We start from the raw sequence: 16,303 nt of genomic DNA, 5'->3' as shown, positions 1-16,303 counted from the left end.
ACAAGATGGATAAGAAGGGGGAGTGATTTTTATCACAGCTCTCTCTCTCTCTCTTTACTCACAATGTTTAGTAGGACTAAAGTCCTCCAGGGACGAGATAAGGGAGTCGACACAGATTTGGCACGCAACCCCGCCCAGATTCTGGAGATGGGTCATGGCTATATAATAATAAAGCAGTGCTCCACATTTAACGTGCTAACATCATCAGATATCCTAATCGCAAGCTCCGCCGGCGCGTCTCTCTCAACATGTGTTGTCAATTGATTTTATCGCACACATAACCAAAAAAGGTTTCACAACTCTAAGCACTGCCTTGGTTACGATTCAATGCAGTAAATTAAATTAAATGCAGCTGGTGGTGTAATTTTAAAAACCTCTAACATGACTCTTTAAACGTTGAATTGTATGCATGTTATTTGAACGTGAGTTGTGCATGCTGTGATTGGCTCACCATGGCTGCAGCGGCGGCCTGCGCTGCGACGGCGGTCTGGTTAGCCTGATGTTGAGCTGCTTTAATCTTGGCCTGAAGGTGCGCCGGAGGGTGGAAATACTTGCACTTCTCGCGCGAGCAGCGGCTCTTGATGTAGTCCATGCACACGGTGACCGTGTTGTCGCTCGTGTCGATCATGGGGCTGTCGCTAGGATGGGCGAAGCGGCAGTCGGTCTCGCCGCGCGCGCAGTTTCCCCGCTGAAACTCGCGACACACCTGCCGTTCGCAAGACGCAAAACAAACACGCAGACAAAACAAACAGGGAACACAACAGAAATGTGCAAACAGAGACGTGAGTCATTGAAGTTTCAAACAAGGGTTTCATGTATGAGCACAGGTATGGTAAATAAACACACACACACACACACACACACACAGAGCTGAAAATTAACAAAAGCAGCGACAGCCTCTCGGTGTGGGAGGGCCGCGGAGGAACGGAGCCTCTTATTATCACAGAGATCAGTCAGTTGCTAAGTGATGGCATATTTAGTGACACACACACACACACACACACACACACACACACACACAACCTTCAACTGTTATTGTTTCAACCACACTGATCATTTTCTTGCAAGGCAGAGCTGAATTGAAATGCCTCACACTTCTTTCTCACACTTTTTCTGTAATAAATTCAGCTCCATCTTCAACACACAGACAAAAGCCTTCGGTCTTCATAAACTTCAACATTAAAGTCTGAAAATCTCCCAGTGACCTCGACTTCACTCCTATGTTCAGAATTTAGCCGACAGTGATGATGCTAACATTTGCATACTGAATTATGACTGGTCTGCTTTCTTGCAGAATTTGCATACTGACATATGGTTGGTCTTTTCTTTGTCTTTTTATGAATTATAATTGATCTTTTTTTTTTACATGTAATTGCATAATGAATGATTGGCCTTTTCTCTCTTATGTTAATTTGCATTCTGATTTATGACGGGTCTTTTCTTTCTTTCATCATTTCTTTATATTGAATTATTATGTTTTTTTTGTTGTTTTTTTACATGTTAAAATATTGCTCCAACATCTTATACTGTATTATGATTGTGATTTATTGCGATTCCTCAAAATATCAGATCAATTCATTCTTATATCTGGTAATATACTGAATTGTGATCTGTCCTTTCTCTCTTAAATCTATTTGCACATTATATTTCACTTTCTACCCGTTAAACCCAAGGGTTCAAGGTTTGACTGCTTAGTTTTAAGAGTTTGTCCCTGGTGGCAGACGCCGCAACTACAACACTGCATCCTTTTGAGGCCAAAAAGCATAGTATTTTAATGTGTATTTTAACAAAACAAACCTTTCCGCAAGCAATATTTTAAAGGTAAATATTAATTGCATTACATAGTGATCTCGACTTCACTCAAATGTTCAATATTCAGAATTTAGCCAACAGTGATGATGCTAATATTTACATACTGAATTATGCTTTTCTTGCATACTGACATATAATTGGTCTTATTTATTTATTTATTTTACATGTAATTATCTCTTACGTTAATTCGCTATGTAAATCATTTACGTAGTAAATCATTTAAGTTAAAAGCATGAACTAGACTTACTTTTTTATTATTTAGGTTTTATAATACCTTTTGTCTAGATTTCGATAACTGCAACGAGACTCTAACTCTGGCTCAGAAATGATGCGGCTCGTCTCGAGCTGAATGAAACGACGGCCTCATATTGTCTCGATGTGACGCTTTACCTCGAGCTTGTCGGTGCGCAGTAGTTTCTGTGTGGAGGACGAGCTCGGCACGCTGACCGGTGGGCTGCCCGGGACGATCACAGGGGTGCTGGAGAGCATCTCTGTGGGGACCAGACCCATGCCGTGGCTCATGGGAGTCAGGTACGGCGCGTAACTCAGTCCAGGGCTCGATCCCAGACCTTGGCTGACAGGAAATGTAGGCTGTGAAGACAACAATTATTATGTTAGAATTATGACATTGTTTTTAATTTTTTTATTAGATGTAATTTAACTGTACATATTACCATTTCGAAATTCTGTATTTTTCAATTTTGTTTTTAATGTTTACTAAATGTATTTATTGTTTTACAGAATTTTTTTTATTAAATATAATTGAATTACAATTTTCTATTTTTTGTCTGTTTTTAATGTCAGTTAGATTAAAAATCTTCAAAAAAAAAAAGAAGAAAAAAAGAGTCAAATTGAATGCATGTTAAAATACTGCTGTTTAATATTTCTCATGAATGCTGTTTGCAAAGTACCACTCTGACGACAGTGATGATGGTAAAAAGCATTTGTTCAATGTTCCAATGTTCCCTTCCAAGTTCCAGAAAGTGACAAAATATGCATTTATTTTATTCTTTTGTAATAGTTATACAAATATCAGGAGAGTTGTATACTATTGCTGCAGTTCCATCTGTGTTAGATATAGATCCAGGCTGCTAAAGACCCGAATATGTAATAATGATGACACTCAAAACATTCATGCATTTTTTTAAGGCTTAAAATACTTATTTGTAATACTGTGAAAACAACAATTATTATGATAGAATTACAACTTCCCTTCTGGAAGCAGGGTTTCTGCAGGGATCCTCAAATTAAATTTAATGCTTTTTAATGCCTTTTTTAATGCCATTTTAAAAAAAATGTAATCCCATACATGTCCTATGACTTAACACAGATATATATATATATATAAACATTTTAAATAGACATGTCCCAAATTCTGAATTGCAACCATTCAGTTTGACGATGATGCAATGATGAAACTATATCAAAATTGCAATTACCAAACTGGTTCCGCGTGTTTATCACACTAACGTACATATTTTGCGACAGCAAATTAATTATGAAGGCTATATTGAAATAAATTGATAGTATAAAATTTTCTTCAAAACTATCTAGATTTTTACTGCCTGTTTGATTAAAATGTTATGCTTTTTCAATGCCATTTAAAGGCCTTAATTTTCGCAAAATCCATTTAATGCTTTTTAATGCCCCGCGGAAACCCTCTGGAAGGCTCAACAAAAGCAAAACGCATCTAGTCGGGTTTCCTACCACTGGTTGCATGGTGGTGCCGGGGATCATGAACTGCATCTGCTGGGCCAGCATCGCTGCTGCCGTCTTCTGCTGGATGAGGTTGTTGCGTCCGTTGATTTCCAGCTGCGTCTTCAGATGCGCTGGCGGGTGAAGGTACTTACAGTTCTCTCTCGTACACCGACCCTACAGCGGGAAAGATCACAAATGACAAACTCGTCAGAATCTACATGTTTTGAAAATGAAAACATTTGCTGAAGTCTCATGTCACGATTCGATACATATGACGATACTGAACTCACAATACGGTATTATTGCGATACTCCAAAACATATGACAATATGGGCAGGACACATAGTGATATATTCATGATTCTGAAGCTAACAAGAATTATTTGAGACGAATTTGTTTGAACTCTTTCACTGACTAGATATAAAATAATGTAGGCCACTTTTTACTGGTAACATCAGACATTTGGCATTTATTAGGACCCACCAATATTCCCCCATTGCATTATTATACATTATATTCAACATTATATATAGTAGTTTAATGTAGTACTGACACTAAAACTCTATAAACGCACAGTAATTTTCATTTTGGGTGAACTATACACAATATATGTGATATATATTGTGACACGGTATATTGTAATCATTTCCCATCAAATTCTCAAAAAGACTTGCTGCTATTCATATCATAGCTTTACACTCTTATTATTTGACTATTGACTCGTTTTATACAGTAAACAGACATCATCAATAAGTTTAAAACAACAACATCTATTTGCATATTTTATTTTACTTTCTACACATTTATCCCAAGGGGTCAATGTTTGTTTTCATTTATTTTCAGGAGTGATAGATGCCGCAACTACAAAAGCATAATATTACATACAAGCAATATTTCAATGTTTAGTTAATGTTTCGTTATATTAATAGTAAATCAGTTTAGTTAAAAGCATTAAGTACACTTTAGGGGTGGGCGATATGACCAAAATCTTATTTCACAATATGTGACCCTGGACCACAAAACCAGTCACATGGGTCAATATTTTTTTTCAATCTGAAAGCTGAATAAATAAGCTTTCCATTGATGTGTGGTTTGTTAGGATAGGACAATATTTGGCCGAGATACAACTATTCTGGAATCTGGAATCTGAGGGTGCAAAAAAATCTAAACATTGAGAAAATCTCCTTTAAAGTTGTTCATTTATGTTGGCGATTGTGCTGCATTCACTCACAAAAATAAATGTTTTATATATTACCGGTAGGAAATGTACAAAATATCTTCATGGAACATGATCTTTACTTAATATCCTATTGATTTTTGGCATAAAAGACAAATCGAATAATGTTGACCCATACAATGTATTGTTGGCTATTGCCACAGATACAGCCGTGCGACTCATGACTGGTTTTGTGATCCCGGGGTCACATATGAGAAATAACATCAATAAAGTTTGCCTCTGCAATAAAAAAAAGAGAAAAGAGGTAGAAACAGTGTAGAAATGACTCTACGTGAAATACAAGCAGCATCAATGCAGAGAAGATGTCGTCTCCATACTGCAATATTAATTAAGTAGGCCGAAGTTAGAAGAATATTCTCACAAGGTCACGCGTGTGTTTGCATTAAAACTCCACTGCAGGATATCCAGTGACACGGGAGGCCGAGCTGATACGAGATGTGAGAAATAGTGGAGGAGGGGTTAAAGAAGCGCAGCGGAAGCACATACTGCAGACACACACACACACACACACACACACACACACACACACAGAGAGAGAGAATCTGCAGATGCTCATTGCCCTGCATGAGTCCTACAGCATCAGCTGCGAGATCTCCACGCTAACCTTGAGCACACAGATCACACGCTCATGAGACTCACAAAACAGGGAAAAATGAAGGAAACAAAAATATAGATATAATTGAGTAAAATAATAATTAGTACAACTTTTTTTTTATTTGTTTTATTATAAATATGGTTAATTATGTATAATTTAATTTCACATATTTCTAAATTCTGTATTTTTTATTTCTGTTTTTAATGTCTGTTTAATTTAAAAATGAACAAATATTTTTTTAATTACTTTTATATTTCAAAATGTTTTTATTTCTGATTTTAATATTTCTGATATTGTTTTTTTTTTTACATATAATTATTTCTAAATTCTGCAATTTTTTAATTCGGTTTTTTAAAACTAGTAAAATGTGGAAAAGACTGATGCACATATGTGTGCATGTACACAAGCTTATCCATTTAGCAATATCTTTAACTTTTCTGCTAACAACACACTAAAAACACAAGCATTGTGCTAGCTGTCAGATCATACACTGTGACACTATCCTGACACTAGCTCACTGCTAACCAGATGCAATGCTTCATATATGCAAAAATGAAAACCTGAATGAAATGAAGAACAAAGCAGGACAAAAGTCTCTGTATAAACCACATTCATTCAAAATGAAAATGATATTCAGAATTGTTCGTGCTTATTTCTCTGTGATCAAATTGCATAATATTTATTCAATCATACTTATGTTTCCTTATGGTGTGAGACCGTTTAGAGTAGAGATGTGACCTATATAAGCTATTGTGTACTCTGCATTGTTGCAGGGAGGTCACAAATCCCTTGAAAACCTCTTGGGAAGCGTTCGCAGGAATGTGCTCGCTCAGCTTATCTGAGGTCTTGCTTGCTTGTGTTGGTTTATGACAACAAGGATAAAAGCGCAAGATGTCCAGGTATCCTTCCTTACTCGGATTACAATGGAGATAGTGTGCTATAAATAACGCGAAACTAGATCTAAACGGAGCATGGCTGTCATTTCCATGATCTCCAAACCGTTAAACAACGCTGAATCAGCTTCACTGCAGCGCCAGGAACCCAAATATCTGACTTTTGTTAACGCGGTCGAGACCTTGGGTGATTGATCACACTCAAAATACTTTGCATTTACGATCATTTAAAGGGGTGGTATAATGCCCTTTTCACAAGATGTAAAATAAGTCTTTGATGGAGTGTGTATGTGAAGTTTTAGCTCAAAATACCCCACAGATATTTGTTAAAATTGATGTTAAAATTGTCACTTTTTGAAGGTGAGCAAAAACATACCGTTTTTGTGTCTGTCCCTTTAAATGCAAATGAGCTGCTGCTCCCGGCACAGGGGGCGGAGCTTCAACAGCTTCTGTCTTTTTACCTCACACACACATGCACTGAAAATTTCAAAATTCAAATACTTACAGTTATTTTAAATAGTAATAATATTTCGCATTATTATGGTTTTTATAGTATATTTGATCAAATAAATTCAGCGTTGATGAGCATAAAAGACTTCTTTCCAAAACATTAAAACATCTTAACTCTTTCCCTGCCATTGAAAATTTCCATAATTTGTGTCACGGCAATCTGTGTTTTACTATTATACGGTAGGGGGCGCTTTTCACATCTTCTGAAAGTGTACAGAATCTCCAGATCAAAACACAGGCGAAGAAGAAGAAGCAGATACCATAAGCAGATGCTTACATAAAATAACACGATCAGCAACATTAAACAGCATATAAATCAAAACTTGAAATGTCGACCCAGGACGAGCTATAGTGTGAAGCATTAGGGGTGTTGATGGACTCGATCTACTCCATCTGTGTTTTGATCATCGTTCTGAATCTGGTCTGGATGTAGTCTTTGACAAAAACGTGATTTTCTCAACATTTGCTCAAAATGTTGATTTTTTTTATGAAACTTTTCCACATTCAAGTGTTGATAAAAAAAGAATGCATGAAGCCACAATAAAACAGGTTTTACGTTTAAAAGCAGAGGGTCTGTTCTTCGTACTTTTGATAAATTGCATGTTCAGATATTCATACAACAAAATATGAACACTTTTGTGAAAATGACCAAAAAACGTTCTTCTTCTTTTTTAAACGCTGGCGGGGGAAAAGTTAACTATTCTAAACTTTGGACCACTAGTGTAAATGATGCTAATATCCTTCGGTAGAAACACATAATCAATTATAGGCCAAGTTGAAGACAGGTCTAGACACTTAACACCCTCAAATTCCCAAATATGCAGCGCTGTAATCCATAGGATCAGGGTGCCGATGGCTATCGATATCCCTGCTGGAATAACAGTGTTGCTCAGCCATCAGGCCAAAAGCTGAAAGGTGTCAAAGCCAATCAGTCCGGGCCAAAAGACGGACTCTCTGAAGTGACGGATGGTGAGGAGAAGTGAAAGACACCTGATAGAGGACTTCCACCATCGGGATTTTCGATGCTGTGCAAAGGATCGTACTGGAATATGTATGAGAGGTTTGATTTGCTATGTGAGATTGAGAGGAGACTGCTGATTCAATAATGAAGGAGGGATGGTCTATTTTTACCGTCAAACTCGGCAGGAATGGTGCTGATGGAGGACGAGAAGAAGCTCTGTATCAAATGACCGATCCTTGACGAGCTACACTATACTGCATCACTGCAATTAATGGAGGCACCAGATTTAGAAATCCGAGATGAGATAAACTAAGACATTAAAGGAGAAAAAAAGCAGAAGAAACGTTAAAGGGGTGATATAATGCCCTTTTTCACAAGATGTAATATATGTCTTTGATGTCCCCAGAGTGTGTGTGTGAAGTTTTAGCTCAAAATACCCCACAGATATTTGTATATAGCATGTTAAAGTTCTCACTTTTTGAGGGTGAGCAAAAACGCACCGTTCTGTGTCTGTTCCTTTAAATGCAAATGAGCTGCTGCTCCCGGCACAGGGGGCGGAGCTTCAACAGCTTGTGTCATTTTACCTCACACAAGATGAACACAAAAAGGAAAGACACTGTACTGTTGGTTTCTACTTAACTGGATTTTGAGGTAGTCATCATGTTACCTTGATGTTAACTTATATATATATATATATATGAATTTGAACTGAGTTCTGGAATTAGTCTGTGAAGTGAATCTTACTGTTGTGTACTAAGCAATTACATAATAACATCTATGTTCACTAGTTTAACTGAATTTTGAAAATCAAACACGGTTTTATTTGACTCAATTTGTCACTTTGTGCTGCATTTTTTATTTAGTGAAGACAGAAAATGTGCTTTTTCCGCCACACATGGTTATTGCATGTATTTTCAAAGACAGTTATTTTCCTCTTTATTACTGTAAGGCTGCTTTTACACAATCTCTACTGTATAAAGCTCTATATAAATAAATGTGACTTAAAGTGAAGCTGCAATAAAAAACAGATTTTGCCGCTCGTGTGTGTGCGTTACTTCAGTGAAAAATAACTACATCTGGAGAAACTTTGACCTCGAAGGCGATACGCAAACATATTTAAAACGGTCAAGTATCCCTGCATTAGCAAGCAATAGCAGTCAATGTTTGTTTCAAATACCAACAATAATGGAAAATGAGTTTGTGTCTCAAGGGAAGTGACCCGTCAGACCCTACATGTCAGAACAAATGTGTTAGACAACCATTATAATGCGGCATGAACAAGACACTACTCACAATCTACTGAGCTCAAGGGACTACTAGACTGTGACACATATATAGATTTACTAGAACTTTAAAACTGTGGTACAATCTCTATGACTGACACGAAAATCAAGCAAATGCTGACGTGAAAGGCAGTGTAGTGTAGCCGTCGTGTGGTCTGGCCAGCACTGAGTGAAAGTACAGTGGGTCACGCCGGGGCCCGTCACTCTCCCGCACGGCACTTAAATAAATAGGCTTGATTACTATACGGCACAGTGAGAGAGCGAGATCAAAGAGGCTTAACGGGATGAGCTCCTGGGAATGCTGACAAAGACAGTCTTCTGACATGAGCGTCCTTGTCATCATTCATGTGGGGACTTTTGTAGGGACTCATACCTGTATAAGACAGAACTGAATTCAGAAGGCCTTTCCAATTCAAATTCAATTCCTGAGAAGGTAGCCAAAGGGATGCAGAATTACAATTTGAATCTAAGGAAAAATAATTAATATAAATGAAAGAATTTCTAAGAACTTGGATGGATGGATGGAACGATAGATGGATAGATAGATAGATGGATGGATGGATAGATGGATAGATGGATAGATGGATAGATGGATAGATGGATAGATAGATAGATAGATAGATAGATAGATAGATAGATAGATAAACAGGAAAGAATGGTGAGGAAAGGTGCAATCAGGATCCTGATTGAATCAGATTTGAACCCGTGTCGCCCACATGAGCACCACACACGTGCAGCGTCACACCACAGCTGTTTAAGTGCATTAGGGAAAGTCTTTCAATCAGTTGTGAGCACCAGGAGGGTATCAGGTAACCAGAAAGCTTTTACACAAATTAACTCCACTTACTGTGAATGACTTCTTTGAACCCCTAAAAGCTCTCGCCTCTTTCAAAGCTCAGAAACGGCCGCACCTGAAACATCTGAAACGCAGCACCAGCACCATAAACTCACAGTAAATGTTCTATACGGTCTCCTCAACTCAATCCCAGTGAGGACTGGGAACACTGTTATCCATTTCATGGAGAGATTAGGATTAAAACCACTTAACCCATTTAATATCCGTGCCCCAGACTCAAGCCAAGTAATTCCCATCTCTCGCCCATATAAACGTTAACAGCATTTTCAAGAAAATGAGCGTTTAGGGTGAACATGCTAATTAGGGTCTAACTGAGGTCAAGTTGGCTGGTGGAATTAGTGTTCTCAGACTCTAATAATAGATTTACACTGAGATTTTCCCTGCGGAATAAAATCCCAGAATCTCCTGACAATAGATACATTCCTAGTTTTTACTGTCATCTGTCCAAACACTAAATGGCGGAAAATGTTAAACGTATGGAGTTAATATTGTGCCATAATTAAACAAACAAAACCAGCATTTTGCAAACAAACTCGATCTGCTTTGCAAAGGAAAACTCGACTCGTGCAATGTGCGAGTACAAAGGTCAATTTGAGGGAAAATGCAGTGGAGTAACAAATATGTATTGTGTTTTACAAATATAAATAAACGAGCCTAGATAATATTTCACAAATAAATACAAACCATCCTACAAATTGCATGTAACCTTTGAACAAATAGCCTACCAAATCTAGTGCATACAAATGCATATCAGTCTGTTATGATTGTGAGACACTTGGCTTTTTATGAGATCTTTCGGCTCGATTTTCTCACAAATGCAGTTGAGCAACTTCCCCTTCTAAAACAGTAGATGGCGCTAAGCTAGGGGATTCATTTAGCGCTAGTCTCACGGGAGAAGCACTGATTTGAAACTTGAGCTGAGGAAAATGACCGGTGAACAGGCATGTTAATTTATCTATAATTAACCTTTTTAAGGTTTTCTTTTGTAAAATGTTTCAAAACATATTTGCTACTCCACTGCATTTTTGCTCAAATTGACCTTTGTACTTTGTTTGTTTGCGAGTCGAGTTTTCCTTTGCAAAGCAGATCGAGTTTGTTGGCAAAATGCTGGACTTGTTTGTTTAATTATGGCACAATATTAACTCCATATAAACGTTGTCATCCTCTACTATTTGACCGATTGACCACAAATTAGAGCTTGAACTGCGGACCCGCTTCTCTCCGGCTCGACTCTGGTTTCCTTGATTTTCCGGGCCTGCAGTCAAGAGTAATCCGACTGCGCTGGTGGGCAGGAGACAAACACAGGGGCCATTTTCAGAGGAGAAGGAGAATCGAGCCTCAGTTGTGGCCTCCAACACCCAAACACCCATTTGCATTTGAGTCTCAATGGGCCTTTATTCCAGCGGCGAGCTGCATTACATCTGATGAGGGCGGCCCTCCAAACACTGGAGACGTGTTGATGCCTCGGCACGCATTTACTGATAAAAACAAGTTTCTCTCGTTGTATACACACACAAACAGTTGCATGTCATGAATCGGACATCATGTATTAAATTGACTTGAGAACACGTATTACTGGAGTTTAATTCAACATGATACAACATTTGCAAACAATTCTTCTTCTTTACCGTTATTATAATGTATTGCAAAGAAAAAACTGATTATTAAATGAATGTATTTCCAAACCAAGATAATGGAGGGAGCTTGAAGTTCATTCTCCAGTTCATCTCTAATCGCAGCGCTTCTTTTATGCAATTATTGACATAATCTTTAATACATTTACATTAACCAGTATCATATTACTTCAGGGATTTCCACACTAAGTTTTTTTGTCCGCGGAACGCCGAGATTTTAAGTTAATATTTCAATAATCAGCTAAATAAATAAAATATTGATATATTTTGGTAAGTGTTTTATTTTTATTTTAAAATGATTTCCTTTAAAATATTTATTTATTTATACTTTGACAGATAACTGTCATAACATTTATTGGATAACTCAAGAAACCTATTACAAATAATAGCAATAACCCTTCAATTAATAATAAAAAAATGTTTAATTTCTGAATTAAAAAAAATTGGTTTTCTTTTTTAACATTTTTATAAATTAAGGAATTATTAGCTTTTTCGTTAACTCACGAACCCCCTATAATTCAGAAGTGGAGCAAATATTTAGTGATGACTGATGAAGAAAAACGTTCTTTAGAACAACATGCACTAACGAAGCTTTCGACGAAACCGGGAACAAATATTAATATAGCAAACAAGGTTAATATGTTGATTTCATGTTGGCTTTATGTCATGCTCAAGGCCACAACGGCTGATGGTCACTATCCCTGTGCTTTAGCCTCTAATCTTAACCACAAAGCAAGAGTATCCTCACGAGTGCGAACCCTCACAAGAAACAGAGATATGGTCATGCACCAGTTGTCTGGCTATCAGCCTGAAAATGCATCTGTCAGTTTGCGTTGCTGAGGGGCAATGGAGTCTCGTGGAGTCTCGCTGATCTCTCATGCCTTCATGCTCACAGACTGAATGTGACACTGAAAAAGTACCTCCAAAACCTGTGATGAAGCTGTGAACCCAAGAAGGGGTCCCGTGTCTGTGGCACGTCCTGGGTGAACGACCACCAATGAGTTTTCTCTAGCGGTCAAAGGAAACCTAACTAAGTGAACTTCCCTGCAACCAGAAAGTAGGACTGAGTAAACCCTCCCGGTTCCTCTTCCGGAGTTTCTGATCCATTTCACGCATCTCCATTTCCTGCACTCATCATATGACCTACACAACCGTTCAGCGACATCACTTCCTGCTCTAAAATGAAGGGCTCTGTGGGTAGCGAGCGAATAGAGTGGAACTGAATCAGTGAAATACAGAAGGAATTGAAACATTACACTAAATCTTTAGTCTTGCACAGTACCTAGTGCTGATCTGTAAGTCTGTAACACCGTGTCCAGACGCGATGCGTTAAGATTCCAGCGACAAATAATTAGTCTGTCCACACTAGACACGACTGCGAGATGCGTCGAAATCAATCAAAACCCACAGCCAATCAGAACAGCGTGTGGGTGGAGTCAGCCAATCAGAACAGTGTGTGGGCGGAGCCAGCCAATCAGAACAGCGTGTGGGCGGAGTCTCGCGGCACCAGAGAGTAATCTTGACGGCACTTGCAAGAAAATGGATAAGAAGCTACATAATCAAATACACAAATATTACACCATTTAAACATTATTAAAAATACATAGGCTGAGTTACTAAAACAATATTTGTCAAAGAATACACATCTTGTTTCCATTTGTTTAATTTCAAGATCTGAGGTGAATTATCCATTGTTGCTTTTACAGCCACAAAGCTGGAGCACTAAATGATATTCAAAGTCACATGACACGCTTTTAACATTAAATAAAGCACATAAACAGCACCTGAGATTATCATCGCCACACTTTGTGTTTGTTGTTCCAGAGCGACGTCGCAGAAAAACAGAATCGTCGCGTGTCGCCGTCACGGCTGGTCAGGACACGGTGTGAGACCGAGCAACCTGTGATGCTTAATTTCCTTAATGTCCAGGTCATATTTGCAATGCAAGAACAATACTTTTACAAATGCTTTTTTTTTTTCTAACGTAAACAAATTAAAGAGAAAAATGAAATCATGCAGTTTGGAATATTTATGGTCAGTGCGTCCTCATTTTTGGGATGTTTCAGATTCTGAGATGTTGTTTGCAGATGTGAGAAGTGAGAGTTTATTAGACTCGATGCAGGGATCAGCTTCTTCCAGATCACCGCTTCCCCAAAGTGAGTTTCACTGTAGCGGAAAAGGCAATTACAAATAATGAGGTGAGAGAGACTTATGGGGAAATACTGCCTGACGCTGGTTTAGTTAACGTTACTAACGCACACATGAGTACGTAAATCTTACATCTATCTAATATATATATATATGTGTGTGTCTGCAGTGCAGTTTGCAATACAAAGTAGTTTCAATTTACACATTTAATGCATGAATAAGCAGCTCTTAATAGAGAAAGTAATGAGTGTAGCTACACACTGAACAATACAATCCTGTAACAATTTATTTCAAGAAAACACTTTAGTGAATGAACATGTGAATATGAGTATGTGTGTGTGTGTGTGTGTGTGTGCAGTAACCAAAAGAAAACTAAAAGAAACACTTAAATGTATATTTATTGTCTCAATTTAGATTGCAAACTATATTATTAGTTTTTGATACAAGTGTAAAATGCTGCAACTATGTCTTTGCACTCGCACTCGCAGTGTAATAAATGAAGCAGTATAATGAGCAGATTATGACATCATGCGAACATGCCTGAAATGCATTTAAAGCCGTTTCTCCCGCTGGTAATTACGCATGCATTGGACTCTCCGCAGCAATAATCCCACAGACGGCTCTGACGTGTCTGAGAGTAATGCGCAAGAAAGACTAGATCCCGCTCACCTAAGCCTGAGAGAGACTCTCATTAAAACGCCTATTCTCACATAACCTGTCATCTGCAGGGACATCCCAGCACACACACACACACACACACACACACACACACGTATATCCATCAGTGCCTGAGCACGTCATGAACAATGGCACACGCTCACCGAAAGCTCCTCAGATTTCACATTCATTTCTATACGCTTTAACCAGGTGCACTGATTCAACATGGACGCCCTCATGGAGTGTGTAGGAGTTGCAGTGAAAACGCGAGGCGGCTGGTGCACAAAGAATAAGAGAGTAACAAAAGATTGATCTTAACTCGCTTCGCACACTCTCTGTGTTTGTTTTTAGTTGTGCTGATGCATCAAACCACAAGCTGAAGTTCTCAAGGTCTGGAAAAACACTGTGAAGATGACAGCCAACCTTGTGTTGAGCCAGAGCGAGTGAACAATAATAGCTCTGATTAAACTGAAAGTGAGAATTCTTGCCATGTCATTCAAAACCTAGATTTGGTTTTCCTTCTTCTTTGAACATACTGGCCACTCTCTGCAATATAATTGAAGTCAATGAACTCTAACACAACAAAAACAACCTTTTCCAGCCACAATATCGGTTGTTAAAGCAGCATTATATCGATTCTGCCGTGCAAAAGGTGATCTTTGTTTCCAGGCCTCGACCTAAAATGAACCTTACGGTAAATTGAGTTTTGCTTTATCATGTTTAGTTATATATTAACCAAAAATATTTGTAATCAGTACATTTAAATATTCTGAGCATGTTTACATACTATGTGAATGAGCGATGCATGAATGAACAATTTAAATGAACAAATGAATGAATGCATGACGAAATGAACGATTAAATTAGTTTATAAAATAGTGAAAGCATGAAAGAATTATTGAATGCATAAATACTAGAGCTGATACACGAATGACCTAAATGACAATTTAAGTGTCTATTAAACCTTTGAGAGAGAGCAGTTGTCATGTATCGGTATTCACGAACAGTCTTTTCAACAACACAGTATCATTATTTCTGTGTTACAATCATTCAAATGATCACAGAAGTGCTGGGATAAAAGTTCATAGTTCAGATATAAACACTGATGTCTACGGTAGTGATTAAAATAGAACAAATCACCTTTTGAAAGTAACTCGATGCTTCAAATAAAGATTGTATAAATTACATGATTACACCAGTAGGTGGCAACAAGTGACGGCTAAAAATTTATTTGTAATTGAATCATTCGCTCAAGAGATTTGTTCAAAAACACTGATTCATCCAGCAATGAAACAAGGGAAGTCTTCGTGAGCGAGTCATTGAATCATTCATTCAATAAAAATAAAAAAATCTAATTTGTTGTGTATTTTAAATTGTCAGAACTTCTATAAATGACGTTATTTTGTTTAGTTGTCTATTCATAATAGTGATTTTAATGAACAAATACATGACATCAACAAATGAATTAATGCACAACAAAAACATTAATTAAAAAATGTAAAAATTGACAATGCATAAATACACAAATGCATTACGAAGCAAACGAACTTAAAATATTATGACCAGATAAAAGACCGCAGACATGAATGAGTGAACGAGTGTGTGTTGGTGTCTCTAGGGCACAGCGGAGGCCGTCTGCTTCAGCATGCCTGATCCAGCACTGTAAATCTGATCATCTGTGAAGTGCTGAGATGTGACGCCCACCCCGAGGAGCCGCAATAATCCACCACACACTCTCACTTTAACACACAAATAAACTCTCTTATACACACATGCATACAAACACACACACACACACACACACACACACACACACACACACACACACACACACACACACACACACACACACACACACACACACTGCAAAAGCGCAGTCATTCAGTAGTGATGCACTGACTCAAGGCGACGCAGCATTTTTCTTTATCACCAGTTGCTCGCAAAACGATGGACAATGATTCACATTTCATGCGCGTCATTTCCCATGATAATAAAATTCAGTTAAATGATTAAATAAAT

The 16,303-nt window shown here is 37.9% G+C and overlaps 1 protein-coding gene across 50 annotated transcripts in view; it reads right to left on the bottom strand.

Moving 5' to 3' along the window:
* The window catches only part of mbnl2 (muscleblind-like splicing regulator 2), a 79,875-nt gene that overhangs the window by 16,704 nt on the left and 46,868 nt on the right, over nucleotides 1–16,303 (bottom strand). For all 50 annotated transcript variants that reach the window (XM_084403214.1, XM_084403228.1, XM_084403192.1 and 47 more), the window contains exons 3-5: nucleotides 3,520–3,684; nucleotides 2,203–2,403; nucleotides 452–706 (exon numbers count right to left, since the gene is read on the bottom strand). In XM_084403214.1, coding sequence (XP_084259340.1) covers nucleotides 452–706; nucleotides 2,203–2,403; nucleotides 3,520–3,684 — 621 coding nt within the window. The remainder of the gene's footprint in view (nucleotides 1–451; nucleotides 707–2,202; nucleotides 2,404–3,519; nucleotides 3,685–16,303) is intronic.

This window comes from Rutilus rutilus (assembly GCF_951802725.1).
Source record: "Rutilus rutilus genome assembly, chromosome: 2".
Taxonomy (NCBI): Eukaryota; Metazoa; Chordata; class Actinopteri; order Cypriniformes; family Leuciscidae; genus Rutilus; species Rutilus rutilus.
The sequence above is the reverse complement of the archived record's forward strand: the minus strand, read 5'-3'. Positions and strand labels throughout refer to the sequence as shown.